We start from the raw sequence: 16,981 nt of genomic DNA on the forward strand, positions 1-16,981 counted from the left end.
GCATGTTCATCTGTCCCTCTAGTTTTTCAAAGTGGGGTGAGAAGAAGACCATTTCAGAAGTTAACATTTTCTAATCCTGACAATGTATTTTGATACATACTTGCCTGACTTCAACCACTTCCTTCCCCACTGATGTGCCAGTGTTTCTGAGTTTGAATATGACAGTTCTTGAAAGTGAGGATTATGCTAGAATAATAGACTGCATTAGCTGTGCTGGTACAGAAGGATTGTTGGAAGGTTGTTGCATGATCAGTACATGTTTTAAAAGACTGATGAGCTAGGTGAAAAGTTTTTTTTTGCAATGTTTAGAGAGCAAATCAAGATTGAAACAGCTTTGAGGTGAGAAGAGGTAAATACCTGTCTGAAATACGGTTTCAGTATAAAAATGTTAACTTTTATTTGTGCAAGTTATACAATTCATAAAAATAATTCTGAAGTTTGAAACTATTTCATCTAGTAGTTGTTTGTTTGCAATAAAATAAGACAAACCATTAAATAAATGTATTCAGGTTTCACAGTTTACTATGTTAGAATTGTGCTTAAAATTCCATAATTAAAATAAAAATATACAGAAAAACTATTTGTACATTTAAAAACTGAATTACTAAGTTTGGGGATTAGGCACAGTTTCAAACCTTGAACATGGACTAGAAATAACTTTTAGTAACATTCAATAATCTGTAAAATATGTATGCATTAACTTGATGGTATCGTAAATATAATTAAATTAAAAACTGATCAGGATATCACAAGAAATTGGTATAGAATTAATATTAACTTTTGATCAAAGCAAGTCTTTTACATAGATCAGAAATAAAAACATACCTAGTTATGAGCATAGGTAACTAAATATAGTGTTCAGACTGCATTACTTTTATGATTAAAATGCAGTTTCATCAGTTGCAAACTCTCTCACTGTTTTGTGGTCCATGTTCAAGGTCTAAATCTGAGCTTAATAATTCAGTGCAGACACACTGTGTGGGTTAAATATCAATACATCTGTTTTTACTTTTTGTTATTTCTATTTAACTGTCAGAAATACATAGTGTTTGCTTTTGTTTATATCCTTCTGTGAATTTTGTAGAAAGTTGATTAAATATTGTTTTGTATTCAATAAATACAACTATGCATTTACAAAAATTAAAAACACTGTTTGATGTGTGCCAATCAATGAATTAAACTCACACTGCTTCATTTTTTTCACCATTTATTTTACAATAATGAATATTTATAACAAAATATTCAATGAAAAATATACATTTCACAACCAAATTCCTAAAGATAGAAATATTATTGCTCTTTAAAAATCACATTTACTCCTGTTATATCTTGTTTTACTTAATACATTTTATCAATCTTATACAATTTTTGTTTTTAAGGTAACTTTAGCATTTCAATTCTAGAAACACTATATTAATCACTGCATTGAGCAAGGCCTGGCATGGCCTAGCGCGTTAAGGCGTGCGCTTCGTAATCTGAGGGTCGCGGGTTTGCGCCCGAGTCGCACCAAAACATGCTCGCCCTCCCAGCCATGGGGGCATTATAATGTGACGGTCAATCTCACTATTCTTTGGTAAAATAGTAGCCCAAGAGTTGGCGGTGGGTGATGATGACCAGCTGCCTTCCCTCTAGTCTTACACTGCTAAATTAGGGACGGCTAGCACAGATAGCCCTCGAGTTGCTTTGTGCGAAATTCCAAAAAACAAACAAACAGCATTGAGCAATAAATTGCTTAAACCAAACTTAATAACTTGCTTTGAACAAAATGAGAAAGGTAAAACATCAGGTTCAATAGAATGTGTTGTTTTTTTAACTATTAACAAAAAATGTTCACCTGTAGGTAGGTAAGTAATAAATAAATGTAGAGCAGACATCTACTAGTGGTACAGATCATATCTGTGGTAGGGCACTTTGTGAAACAATCTTGAAATTATCTTTAAGAAGAATCTGGGAGACACAAGTCACTGCCAATGTTCAGTAACACAAACTACAATTAAGTTTCAGACATTGTAACTTTATAGGATTTCTACTTATTATGCATTGGTTATTCCACATCCAATTCTTCATCAAATAGGTTTTTATTGATTGGAACAGCTTCTCCATCTACTGTAGCAGCAAGATGATCTTCTCAATCAGCTGCTTCAGGGAGCTTCCTCTCCTCCCCTACAAATTTATTTAATAAAACAATCATAATGAACACCATGTTTGTACAAAATACCACTAACAATGATACCAACAATTACTGCTATAATTATCTATATGATATTTAATCAACACAATCTGTCCTGATTTTTCTCAATACATTTTGAAATATTGACAATAACTAACAAAGCAAATATATAATTTTTACATATATCAATACATTTATCATTTTTATTAGTTATAAGCTTCATTAAGGCTTTTTAATATCTGTAAAAAAACTACCTTTCACAGACAGACCTTTCTTTTAACATTTTAAATGTCATGATTTTTTCTAAAAAATGAAATATTTGTGGTTTCATTAAATAAGTCTAAACATCTTTTTTTAAATTAATAAGCATTAAATACAAATTAATTATTATTACAGCTGATAATAATGGTTTTTAACAAAATCTTATTTTAACAGCTAATTTATATTATGTTCTAACTTCATATTATTATAACATACTTTTTAAAATTTTGTCAACAATTCTCTTATTAAAATAGATACTTCATATTAAACCTTAACTATAACTTTCCTACTTCAACAGACACTTGAATTAAATTTAAAGCACAACTATAACAGTTACTTTCTTAATGTAATACATACTCAGTACATCTCCTTACCATATAGGTTTGCTTTTCTTCTGTTCACTTCATGAAGATTAGGTAACAATGTTAATCCTACATTTGCTTGCAGGATAAAGGTCTCAGTTGTTAGTTCCAGATATGAATCACAGTTCTGCAACTGCAAAGAAAGTTTACAAAAATTAAATTTTTATATGTTCCAATGCCCTCAAATTTTATGATAAATATATCTCATACATGTTAGCATTGACAAAATTTAAAAGTAATATTTATATATTAAGTCTATAATTATATTTCTTAACAGAGCTGCACTAGTGGGAGGGGGCTAAAATAGTTCTACAACCCCAAAGCTACTATTGCCCACAAATTTAGTTTTACCATAATTTTAGATTTAATCCCAGCATATGTCTCACTGCCCCCTTTCCAGTTAAGAAAAATCTGGAACTGATTCTTCATAAGTAATTAACTTTTCTAGAACTTGGCTTAAAACTTCACATTCGATGAAGAAAGTTCACCATTTACAATGCTTGTAAACTGAGTCATTAAACACCTAATGTCCTTTCTTTAATACAATATCCAGAGGCAGTTTTGTTCATTATTTCATTCACTTTTCATAAAATATTTTAAATGAGGTATTTATTTCATGTTTTTAACCATGAAAGCAAATTAATATATGTATTTTTTAAACTTTTGGTTTGAGTTTAAATGTGTATTTTAATTTCCTCCAAAACTATAAAAGCCTTTTAAAATCAATTTTCAATTTCCCAGCTACAAAAAGACACAAAACTGTTCACTGATGTGTCAACACAAACAACCAAGTTTGCTGGTATTAATCAAAAAAGAGAGAGATTATAATTATGTCTTTTTTTGTATAAAGAGAATTCTTCCGATATCCTTGTGATACCACAGCCTGTAACGTGGAGACAGTAATAAAAATATATAAATGTTACACTGTACACCTTTTTTTCTCTTTGAAGAAACAAACTATGATATCAAATAATAGTGATGAACTTGATAAAACACACACTGTTTAATTAAGCTGTGTGTTTTTCTTATAGCAAAGCCACAAAGGGCTAGCTGCCCAGCCCACCGAGGGGAGTCGAACCCCTGATTTTTGTGTTGTAAATCCGGAGACATTCCACTGTACTGGCGGAGGGCACTTAATTAAGCAACATTCCTTAATAACATTTCCAAAAAAATCCTTAAGAGATAAAATAGCATACAAACAAGACCTCATGCTTTGATAATAGATGAAATATCAATACCTCGCTATCTTCTCGAGGAAATAGATCATATGCTGCCTCATCTTCACCCATCTGGCCTTCTACAGCCAAATCTGGGTTGAATGTAAACACCTCTCGTCCACTGAGCTGTTTGAAGACTCATAACTATGAAGATTCTAGTTTACTCTTCAGATAACCATACTTAACAATGAAAAGAACAAACTTGACAAGTTTAAATATGCTCTATGACTACACTCATTAATAATACATTTTGTACTATATAATGTTAAAATTCTACATCAAGTTATCTTGCTATTTGTAAGGTTAGCTTACCTCTTCTTAAGCAAAGTACAAGCTATGTTTAAAATAAATATATTATTATTTATATAACAGCAATGATCAGTAATTTCAAGAATGATTTTACAAACTGTTGATCACTTCTTATGTCAATCAAACAATATCAATATTTACAATAGATGATAACATGTAGTTATATTTCATTAAATTAAAGGGTGACCAGTAGAGTTCATCTATTATAATTACACCATGATGATGGTCAACAAACTTTAACTTACTAATAATACTCATCATATGATGACAGTCATACAGTTTTACAATATCACTTACTCCAATGTGATGACCAGCTTTAAACTCTGCTTTTTTCCTGTCCTGTTCCACTTCAACTTTTTCCTTCTTCTCTGCTATCTACAAATCAAAACAATGTTGTTGTTGATACTATGGTTACAAAATATATTTCAATTAAATATTGAACAAACATGCAATTAGACAAAAATAAAATTTTTGTACACAATGTCTTTTATACTTATATATATGTGTATGTACTTATTTCCCAAATTTATATATTAACTGTTACACTTTACACACGTTTTCATTAAAAGAATGTAATAAAGATCTAAATTGTTATAAGTCAATAACGTCTTGTGTATAAAAAATCTAAACAACTTAAAACAATGACAACAACTTATGTACATTTTTATGAAAATATATTAAAAGTATACCATCCTTCATAAACATAAAGAGAGGAAGACAAAAGTACAAAATATGAAATTCAATAAGTAAACTTGTATTGAAGTGTGGATAGACAGAGAATAAAATACTTTTTCCCAGCCAAAAATGTTTAAAATGAAATTCTTGTCAAGTTAGACCTAAGAGCTGCTCTCTTGAAGTACACAGAATGTAATGACACAATTGTAAAAATTATATATAATACAATAATATATTATAAAGCACACACAGAACACAATTTTATAAATTACATAGAGCAAGATGTAATTTTATAAATGCATACAGATAACGATTTATGTACAGGAAATATAACTTTATAAAATTATGATATTATTCAATAATAATGTAATAACAAAGTATTCAGAGAAAACTTATGTCTAAACTTTACACCAACTTGAATATAAGCCTGTTTAGTGCAGGTAGTGTTACTAATTAATTTACTTTGTAACTCACTGATGTTGAGGATATTGAACACTGTGTTTACAATCCAGTGATGTCAAGACTGTGATACATGTATAAATAACTATAACTAGATGAATGAAAAAAGAGTAAAAGTCACATGAGAGAGAACTTCTGTCACAGAAAAGTTAGACTTTGTAAAGTTAACTGTTGTGGAAGTGAATGGTTGGTAAGTTAGGATGACATTTAAAGTTTAAAAGAGATAAGGAGAATAATATGTCTCATAAAAGGGTGTTCTAAACCAATTGAACCCACATATGTGGACTTCAACAAAAGAAAGATGATAATTGGAAGTACAAAAAACAGAATAATACTGAAAGTTAAGGATACAACCATAGTAGCTCATGAGATATCATGACACTACTGTGATTAAAAGAAATAAAAGTTTAGCTTGTCAACTGAATTCTAAAACAGTTGAATTGGCTTAAGTGGACTTTGGACAATAAAAAGAAAACTGTATAGTGTCTAAAATACAAATATTATCTCCATAGTGTAAATAATTTTGTACATACATTTAACTTGTTTCAAACATATATTATTTTAAAAAACAAGTGGAGTGCATGTGTTCATTTTTTGTCAATTTCACTGCCAGCAAGTCAGAGATACCTACTGTAGAAAATTTCATGGTCCAACACACTTATAAATTTACATTACTATTAACTAAGTGTATAACATTTGGTAAGCCACAGCCATGATTACACAGTGGTAAGTTGTGGTAGAAGAAAATGAGAAGGACAGTGGAAATAGACAGACCAATATGTGCACAACTATAGTAAAAGTGCAAATAGCATGGAGATTACATGATATATAACCATGTCAAATTTTGATAAAAGAATGGAAAGAGGGATACAAGAATAGAAAGAGGAGAGATATCTTCATGGATAGACCAGGAAAGATAGGCCTTGTGCAACACAACAACATCGTATCCAGCTAAAATGAAGCCCTTTCAGATACCTTATGCAATGAAATACAGTGGAGCACCGTTAAGCTGCAGTATTTGGGGGGTCAACCTGCTTAACCACGGCTTAAGTGGTCTGCGGCTAAAACCTTTGTGACTGAAAAGCCGAAGTCGCTAACAGCTCAGAAACTGAAGTGATGTCTATTGGGTTTGTGGCTAATATTTATATAATTCCATAAAAATATCAGATTATCGAATTAAAAATAATACTTTAATTATTGATCATTTTTTTCACGGATTTACCGTGGATTAACTTTAATGTATGGAGAGGTGTGATTCGGTAACAATGGCGGCCTCCATAAAGCTGGCATAGAGAGCGGATAAGGTAGATTAATGGTCGATTTCTACTGTAATATATTTTATTTATTTCCCAAATTAAAGCAAATCCTTTTTAAATATCCCCTTGAAGTTATAAAGCCAGGATTAAATTCGTAAGCTGCGTTTTTGCACGTTCTTAAATTAGCGGTGAGCCACAATAATCCTCGCTCATATTTGTCATGTCAGTGTCAACGACAAGGAGAGTGTAAGAAACTTTAAAAAGCCAGGTGGTAGATTTAATACATCAAAAAATTTTGGGACAAGACTTGCTACAGCAGCTTAAGCAATTTCGCGGTTTACTGGTCTGCGGCTTAATGGCGCTCCACTATACCTTACAAAGCAAGAAGCTGAGGCAATGTTGGAAGCTGGAATTGTTAAGCCTTCAAATTTAGCCTACCATTTACCAGTTTTAATCACAAAATTAGAGATAGGTTAACTGTTTCTAAATAAATTTCCAAAAGCTGAATCTTTTGATGAAGTTCAACTCTGAAACTATGGACAACCTAGAAATTATAAGGTCAGGTTCTCTTCAAAGATCAACCTCAGTAAAGGTTATTGCCAAATCCTAATGAAGACAAGATTTACAGAGAAGACAGCATTTTAATACTAGATGGATGTTACCAGTTTCAGCAGGTGCCAAGTCAACTCTGCAGAAACATTCAACTGTATGATAAGGATGATGCTGTGAAACACCACCAATATTAAGCACTATGCAGATGCCATCCTGACACTGTGAAATGGGAAGACTATATGAAGAAATGTAGAAAGCTGTTACAACATGTGAGAGCAGCAGGTCTCACCATCAGACCATCCAAGTGCTACACCGAATATTATGTGCTGGGACTGAAAGACAGCCATGGAAAGAAGGTATTCCAAATACAAGATACACTAGCACTGACTAAAAAGCAACAAGTCAGATCCTTTCTGGATTTAATTTGATATTACAGGAAATTCATCCCAAACTATATTGAAATTAGTGCATTGACTAACCTGACCAAGAAAGGCTTATCGAACAAAGTAAAGTAGAAATGACGACACCTGGTTGCATTCCAGACTTCAACAAACCATTGACTGTTTAGGCTGATGCTTCAGTCATTGAAATTGGGAAAGAGCTCTTACAATAATATAGAGATGGACCACTTCCAGTAATATATACCAGTAAAAAAGCTGTTAAGTAGTGAGAACTACTCTGTTACTGAATGAGCGTGTCTGGCCATCATACTTGCCATTAAAATGTTCCAGAACGACCTGTACAGGAAGGAGTTCATCATCTGGACAGACCATTACCAACTGTGTTTGGAATCTTAGAGTGAAAGGATGAATCAAGCAGTATGAAAGAAGGGCAATACAACATGAGAAAGTGCCCATTGAGAAAAAAAATGGACAATCCCACATGTGAACAATAAAGGACAACATTCCCAGATGAAAGAGTAATAAAGAAAGTTTGAAAAGGAGGAAACCAAGAAAGAGCTGGTCAATAATGTGCTATCAACAGAACTTGATAAGGGGTGTTACGGAACTTCAACAAGACACTGGGAGAGAGAGGGGGGGAGATGGCAGGAAACACATACAGAAATGAATAACACAAGCAAGATGGTGTATACAGCCAGACCGTTTGTTATGTGACCATTGGATCAAAAGAGCTCAGGTTACCAGATATTCCATAATTTGCAAACAAATGAAAATGGATGAGCCCAAATTAGGAGTGGAGAGAAAAGGAACAAATACAAGGGTCAGAAACAACCCAAAAATTAAGACATGCCTTTTCAGAGAAATTGTTTCTTAATTAACAATGAATGTATCAGTAGAAAACAGAAGCAAAATGCAGTCATGTGTGCAGAATAGAAAAAAACAAAGGCCAAGACTGTGAATGTAGCAAGTTAAAGCCCTCATAACATGGCTTTATGAGGGAAAAATAACATTCTATAAGGCATTTAAAGCCAAAAGCTCTAACACTGTGTCATTGAGACAATGGTGCTAAGGATCAGAAAACAGAAGAAAAACAACAGGGAGAGAGGAATAGGAGGAAGAGACGATAGACAAAGGGTAGAAAGCAAAGTGATGAAAAAAATCGGTTATGAAGTGAGTAGAAAAGATAAGAAAAGCAATTCAACGGGAACCAAGATAACTAGGTACAAAAGTTAGAGGTAGCTTCCAGTAGAATAGACAAAGGATAACCCCCTGGGAGGAGAGTATGGTCAAAGGAGGCAGAAAAAGTGAGAAGAGGAAATTATGAAATAAGTGTACATGGGTCAAGGAATGGTAAAGATGATAGAGTAAAGACAAGATAAAATGATGGCAAGAAACTTCCACCCAAGGCTCCAAGGAAAGAAGAGCATCTTGAAGACCTCATGGCAAATGAGTGGAGCAAGACGTAAGTCATGTATGGAAGACTGAGGAATGTAAATAATAGAGAAAAAGGTGTCACACACAAATAGATCTCACTTGCACAGAAACCATGAAAAGAAACAATTATAAATTTCATGAAAGTCATATTATCATAAAGATAGTAACTTGATAAAATAGATTAATGAATGAATCAAAGATGGAACAAAATCTTTCAAAATTAAAAAAATGAATGTGCCTAAATTATGAACAAAGATAATTTCAAGTGCAAGTTCTTGTAGGGACCCATGAGCACGGAGGATGTATGACCTTCTTACTGGTGAAGGGATATTACTACATGATGACTGTGTTATGTACTAATGGAATTCATGTCAAAACATGTGATTTAGGTGGGAAATAGTTCAAGGTTAGTGGCATGAGCAAAAACTCAGAGTAGGCACACAAGAATTACTACTGTATGCAGAGTTAAGTGGATTGTTTAAAAATGATTATATTATCACTCAAAAAAATAATTACGTTTTCATCATATATATATTTACTACATATATCATGTAGTAAAAATTCAGAATTAGAGCAACAAGAAATCAACAATAATTCTTACAGCTCTAATAGTTGGTCATTGAGAAACGTAAAGCATTTTAAACACATCATTCATGATAGAAAAACACCTAGATTCAAGAAGTCTTGATAGAAGTGAAATGGTAAATCCTATAACCCAAGTGGGTTGGTAAAAGTGTTGAGCAACTGGGAGATCATTTTCAGTGTTAATAGAAGATTTAGGGTTGTTGAAATGTTCTCTAAAGGTTGTTTATGTCCTACATTTTGATGACTGCATTTTTTTACACTGTGTAATAAAAATGGTGTTTTTTGTTTAACAACTGATTTCTTTCTCTAAAGTTTCTTTGTTTGTACATGTCAGAAAATGAGTTAGTGGTTTTTATGAACTTGCAGGTTTGACAAAAGGCTTTATTGCATGGACGACACTCATTTTTGAGTAAGATGTTATTCATTTTTCTGTGAACATGGATACCTTTTAAGGTTCTGTTTTTTTTGGAAGGAGGCAACAAGAACTTCAGGAAATATCTGTTTATGACAATGATTGAGCTGTAGAACATATAAATGTGATGAGCAGTAATAATAAGAGAAATTCTATTTGAAAGTTTAGTATTACTTGGGATTGCTCATCTAAATACTGTTAAACCTTTCATAATTAACATGGATCCTGGAATCAGTGATCTACATTCATTGGTTTCATCAGAAAAATAACTTTATTCATTAATTAGTTTTATGAAGACCAAATTTCCCAAAACTTACCATTTTTTAAGATAATTTTTCATACCTGTTTTTATAAACTGATTAGTATATTTTTATCAGTCAATCTCCAGGTGTCATATTTATTTTACTTAAACACCTGAGCACAATTTTATATATATTCACATATTTAGCCATTTCTAAACTAAAATATCCAAAACAACTTTTCACATACACTCTTGCCAAAGGCTATATTGTACCAGAAATAAAATGCTTACAATAGTTCATAGAAAAATAAATGTTTCCTGGAAAACCAAATATACCTGTCACTCTTCGATTATACCACCACACCTATTTTGTCCCTGAGGAATAAAGGTCAACCTTTCAAAAGTGCTTGGGTTACAGGATTTCTATTTCAAAAATAATACCATAATAGTTAGTAGTCTTTTATGATAAGATACTTTTTAGTTAGTTAATTTTGAAGATAATACTTCTTGAATACAGTCAGTTATTAAACTAAACAGGTATTAAATTTATGATACAACAAAATGTTTTGTTACCAACTGGAATATAGAAAGTTTAATAACTAAAATATCAGAAAGCTCACAAATAAGTCTGTTTTTAATATTTATACATTATGAGTGTCAGTATCAGTTTTTTAAATAGATGAATGTGTTTCATGGTAACCACAAGTTTCATCACATGTTAAGTATACCATCACTGAGATGTTTTGAGAGAACAAACCAAATGCATCACCTTTTACAGTTACAAATTTATATATGATCTATACATGTCTGACTGTTAAGTTTTTAAATGACAAAAAATGTATTTTCTGTGTGTTTAATGCTTAAAAACAACATTAAATAGAAGTCTTTTATAACTTAGGTACTTTCCATCCAAGTGGTATAGTAAACAAGTTAGAAAATCTTGATTTTCTGTATTAGAACTTACTATATTAGTGGGGGGTTTCTTCTTAAAAATGCTTAACAAGTTTGCAATTTTTGTAAATTAGTTCTGTTCAAGCACAAATCAGGATTTAAACATCTACAGTTTGTATTTATTACCACCAGTTGAGAGTACTTGTCAAAGAAGCAAAAATTATACAATGGACAACATTAAATAATGTTCCTCTTCCCTTCTTTGTTACTAAATCCCTATTAATCTCATTAGATAATAATTGTGTACCCTACTTTGTGGAAAATAATAACTGATTCCTTGAACTGATCAATTACACTCAACCCATTAGTACCACACCTTTTACAACCCATACAAGAAAAGCACATGCTTACTTCTTAACATTTTTTCAACCACAACATTATTCTAATGTTGTATCATTGTTAATTTTTTCTTTCACTCTGGTTTTTTTTTTCACTAATTTTTAAATTACCCTTAATTTCACATGACAGCCTTCATCTTTTTAACAGTTGCCATTTTTAGTTAAACAATTTTATTTATCTTCATTATTTGAACAAAATAAACATACTAGAACATTACTTAATAAATATTTGCAACATCACAACATCTTGCAATTTCCTACCATATTCACTAAATAGTAAACTTGTACAATTTGATGACTATTTTTTATTTGGTAAACATTTTAAAAAATATGTTTACCAACACTGCAACTTAATAAAATCATCATGTGTTTATTAAAAAGTAAAAACAGTAATTATAAACAGAGCATCAACAAAATAACTTTATTATGCTTTAAGCAATCTCAAGTTATGCAACCTCTTTGCTTCATACAACATACATTTCAGTGTGTAGGTATATTATTAAACCTGATGATGACAAAACCTTTTCCAAACACTATACATTCATTATCATGTTAAACTTTTAATAAGGTTTGTTATCAGTTCAACCCATCTTTAAACTGTATAAGCTTAATTACCTAATGCAAAGTTATCATATATTTTCTCTTTGAAGAAAATTTCTATACCTTTAAAATATAATTTTATACACAAATACATTCAGAATTCACAACAAAAGAAACTTTACAAAGCTATAAAAAACAACCTATATTTTAACTTTATCAACACATGATAGTCTATGTGCTATATCCAAGCATATTTAAACTTTCTCAACAACTGTTATCATAGCAAGAATAGTTTCTCTATTTCTTTTATGAAGAGGGGGTCTAATTAGACTTCTAGTAGTTTAATTAATAAGTGTACATCACATTCAATGTTTTTTTTATTTATAAAACCTATGTGTTACAAGTAATTAGTGATAAAATTAATTAGAAAGTCTATTATTATTAGTTCATATAGGTTGTAATGAACAATTTAAAATCTATATCTTTATTTCTACTTATGTGATCAATTAGAAAATAAAACAAACATTTAAAACTTTAATTGAAATAAATTATTATATTTTGAAAGGAAAACCACGTCTACAACTATATTCACATTTTAGTGTTTGCAAGCATCACATCTGTTTTCAATTCTTTTTTGTCGCTTGCATTTTTACTTATTTTGGATATCAAAAGTACTAAAACATTTGTCAGGAACATTATAACTTTCAAACAATGAAAAACAGATTTTAAAGTAGGCATATGTTACAAGAGCTACAGGTGTCATGAATATAAGGGCTACAAATGATGTCAGAAATAACAACCATAAATAGTTATTTCAAAATTTTGGTTAAAATAAAGTTTTTTATTGCCATTTAGATAAAAAAGGTAATTTTTTTCTAACTTCATTACCAAAATGTCTGGTGCAGACAGCCTAGTTGCTTTGCACCATAAAATGCCAAGCTAACCAACCAACAATGAAAATGTCTAAACCCCTCAACTGTGCATTATAAATTCAGAAAAATAATGCTAACTTTAAGAAAAACAAATCTCCATAAAGTCTAGAATGCATGGACACTGTTAATTTCTGGAAAAAAGCCAAGGCCTGATAATTTACCAGGGAAACATTCAGTTGATGTTCATATTATTGTATTCATAAGTTAATGGCTGAATCTACACCTGACTGTTACAGATTCAAAATAAACTAAATTCAAATAAATAACAATAAAGGTAGTTAATAGACCAAACAAATAGATATTAAAACCTAATATTTATTTTCAATACTATTGACTGTTTTCGTAATTAAATGAAGGGAGGAGTTAAGACCCCACAGATAAAAACATTAAATGATACAGGTATTATTTTTCAAAAAAGAACAGCTAGAAGGGATGGGGTTTCAACTCCCTTGATCTCTACCTTAAATTCATGTGTATTCAAATATATTATTAAACAATATAATTTCTACTCTCTGAAAAATGTGCACAAAGTTTACCCCTATGGATCCTTTCACTTCACCTGCATTCTCTCATACAGAACCGAAGAATACAGTTATTACTACTAAAAATATGAATGACTGGACCACTTGGGCTCATACTTAAATAACTTTAAATAATAGTGATACAATTGTAAAGCAAAAACATCACACAGTGTGAGAAAAAATCAAAATACAATAAATTTACACCTAATTATTTAAATAGACAGAGAGTTGACAGTCAATGGTTCAAAATTGGTGCAGTGGTAGATAGCTTCTGTTGCTTTGCAATAACAATGACAGGAATAGTAAATTTAATGGCAATGGAAGTCATAAAGCATCCCCACATCTGCCTCTTATGTAAGTTTGTACCTAACAAATATTTTGATCATCCTGATATTTGGAATAACTAGAAACATTAATTTCAATTAGTTTATTATTTTCATGACAACTGATTTAATCATAATTTTGATTGATTTCTAAAATAATTATCACAAACACTTATTTTGATTGGTTAAATGACTCAGTTCTTCTGTAAGCAGATGCACGTTAACATCACATTAGTAAAGAAATCACAAGTTTTACTAATGAAAAAAATTAAACTTAAAATGAAAAACATTTTATAACATACAATACGTAAGGCAAGACATGAACTAGTAAATGTTGTTACTATTATATGGATGCGGGCAGTGTGTATGGGTGAGAAGTTTCACTGATCTCACAGTTCCCACTAAAGTGAATACATACAAGTTTCATCCCCACAAAGATAGAATACATTTAACTGCAAGAAATGTGAGGTGAAGAACATGTGAACTGCTTGCTCCAAACCTGAAAAGGAGAAGGCTAGGCCCAAATGAGGTTGAAAAGAAGAAAACTACCCCAAATGAATGGGTTATTGAGAGGAGTTAAGAATGGATTTCCCCCACTGTCACTAGGAATCCTCCCTCTATTGTATCTTGTAGAATCAGTGGAGTGTGGTCTATGGACTGTGAATGAGCAGAAGCAAACATTATCTAGTTCTTCATAGAGAGAAAAGCACAAATTCTCATAGAGTAAAAAAAAGAACTGAGGTTTGTCCAAACAAACAGGAAAGTCCTGAAATAGAAAACATGATTTAGAGCAATGAAGTGGACACTGTGGGGAAGAATTTTAAATTGTGGATTATGAAGGGAAAATGGTTTAGCACATAATTAACAATTTTGAAAAATAAAATAATTATATGTTACTAGTAGTAATAATTGCAACTTACAAACAATCTAGGCTAAACATACCTAGTTAAATTACTAATAATGAACTAACAAAGCCATGAAATCTGTTGAGACCACAAAGTATGTAAGATTAATGTGCTTGCAAAATGATTAAATTTATCTTGTAATAACACAATTAATAATCAACATCTCATTTACAATTCATTTAAAATAACTTAGATGATAAAGGGCATATAAATATCTAACTTACCAAAATCCAAACATTAGTGGCATGAAATACTCAATTCTCCCATGTGTAAATGAGAGTAAAGCCACACAAATGACATCTGAGTCACAACTACCACAGGTATATCAACCATATTTGAAGTATGGTAAAGTTTATCAACATGTACCAGTCCCCTGGTAGAACTGGTATCAATAGAAACAAAAGTATAAGAAGAGCAATTCTCTCCCAAAGCAAACAACTTGGAAGCATGAAAAGTAGTGGAAAACTAAAACTCCTGAAATGGTGTGGAATATGACAGATTAAAATAAAAAGTGTTGAAAAAAAAGAGAAACAGAGTCCAAATGTCTTCTTATTGATTACATTCTCACTTAGAAACATTGTTTTACTGAAAAGAAGAAATCACTGGCTAAACCCATGAATCTAATTTCCTGAGAATTAAAGTCTGTATATAACATTGAACTAAATTCCTGGGAAATCTTACCAGTAGCATGTTCAGCTGTAATAGGAATTTCTATAGTCAATACACTGATCATATATTACTGCAGCAGTAATTTGGTTTATCAACATATTAGATACCCAGAACTCTCATAAATGTGAACAAATGATCTTAATGTAAGGCTCAGGGAAAAGAGGAAAAATACCAAAGACAGGAATTTTGTTTGTTTTGTTGTTGTGGTTTTACTTCTGAAAATATTTTTGACCATTTGAAAGCTGCAGGAATATTTTTCTATGACATCATATGTTTATTCTGTTTTATCAAGTGCAGTAAGTAATTATTAACTGATTGAAATCCAAATTATTTATTAGATAAAAATTCATCTTGACCAAAAAATATAGAATTTAAACTTTTTACATTTGAAAAGAAAGATATAAACCCTTAACAGAGTTAGATTTATCTACATTAATTTTCTAAAAGGTACAACTGAAGATTGCCATTTACACTCTTAAAACACTTCAGTAGTTTAACACTAATAATACAAACACAGAAAACCATACAGTTGATATAAAAGGCCTTTATACTTTACGTTGTTAACAGATAATAAATGCACAGATAAAAAAATAAACTACATTACCTTCATCTCTCAAGTCTACGTAAATACTCTTCTTTTCACTCTTACTTTCAACATCATCGTGGGAAAACTTGCATTTGTCACCTTTCTTACACTGTTCTTACTTATAAAAAAACACACAGTATAGATTTAGGATCAGTTCCTGAAATTAAAATAGTTATATCACCTATTTGCAAGATATGAATATAACTGAACTGTAGCCATGCTGAGAGTAACAAGATAAAACACTTCAATGCTGTGGTGTGTGATTTACATAAATCAGACTTTTATCACTTGTTTTTATTCACCCTAAGAATATCAATGACCTAACTATTGAAAAACACACAAAAATTATGAAAACTAATTTAATATTAAAGATAGTTATGTACAGTATAAGAATTCATGCTTTCAGTTAATATGTACACAATACTTGTACCACACACTTGTTACATAAGTTGTTTTAATTTTTAAAGTTATAAAAACAGATAAAATGTACCAACATACATTTTTAAAATGTATAAAAATAACATTCAATGAAGTTATAGTAATATAATAGCTTATGCTTTTTGTTTTGAATGAGTTTTAGCTATGTAAACAATTTCATTGTTCTTATAAAGCCAATTATTGTTGGTTAATCACAATTATCTACCTGATTTATGTCTCTCTAAGTGTTAAAAATGCAGAACTCATATGCAATAAAACTCTTTCCAACCACTCCTAAAGAAAATATTTAACTCTCACTGATAAAGAATAAATATTAGTACAATTTTAGTGCCAGGCCTTAAAAAAAATACTGAAAAATAAATATTTAGAACCTTAAATGGGTGAAATTGTAAACCTGATGTTCCACACTTTAGAAATTCTTTCATATATGACTAATGCTAAAAA

General features: G+C 30.9%; 1 protein-coding gene across 4 annotated transcripts in view; it reads right to left on the minus strand.

Annotated features, from left to right (window-relative positions):
* Positions 1–753: 753 nt before the first annotated feature.
* LOC143249059 (zinc finger CCCH domain-containing protein 15 homolog) overlaps positions 754–16,981 on the minus strand; it is a 92,356-nt gene continuing 76,128 nt past the window's right edge. For 2 of the 4 annotated variants that reach the window (XM_076498252.1, XM_076498251.1), the window contains exons 3-7: positions 16,118–16,217; positions 4,617–4,694; positions 4,032–4,136; positions 2,806–2,926; positions 754–2,163 (exon numbers count right to left, since the gene is read on the minus strand). In XM_076498252.1, coding sequence (XP_076354367.1) covers positions 2,129–2,163; positions 2,806–2,926; positions 4,032–4,136; positions 4,617–4,694; positions 16,118–16,123 — 345 coding nt within the window. In that variant the 5' untranslated portion in view covers positions 16,124–16,217 and the 3' untranslated portion in view covers positions 754–2,128. Of the gene's footprint in view, positions 2,164–2,805; positions 2,927–4,031; positions 4,137–4,616; positions 4,695–16,117; positions 16,257–16,981 lie in introns of all 4 variants that reach the window. The other 2 variants (XM_076498254.1, XM_076498253.1) reach the window with 2 other exon arrangements.

Source organism: Tachypleus tridentatus, chromosome 4 (assembly GCF_004210375.1).
Source record: "Tachypleus tridentatus isolate NWPU-2018 chromosome 4, ASM421037v1, whole genome shotgun sequence".
In the NCBI taxonomy this organism is placed as follows: domain Eukaryota; kingdom Metazoa; phylum Arthropoda; class Merostomata; order Xiphosura; family Limulidae; genus Tachypleus; species Tachypleus tridentatus.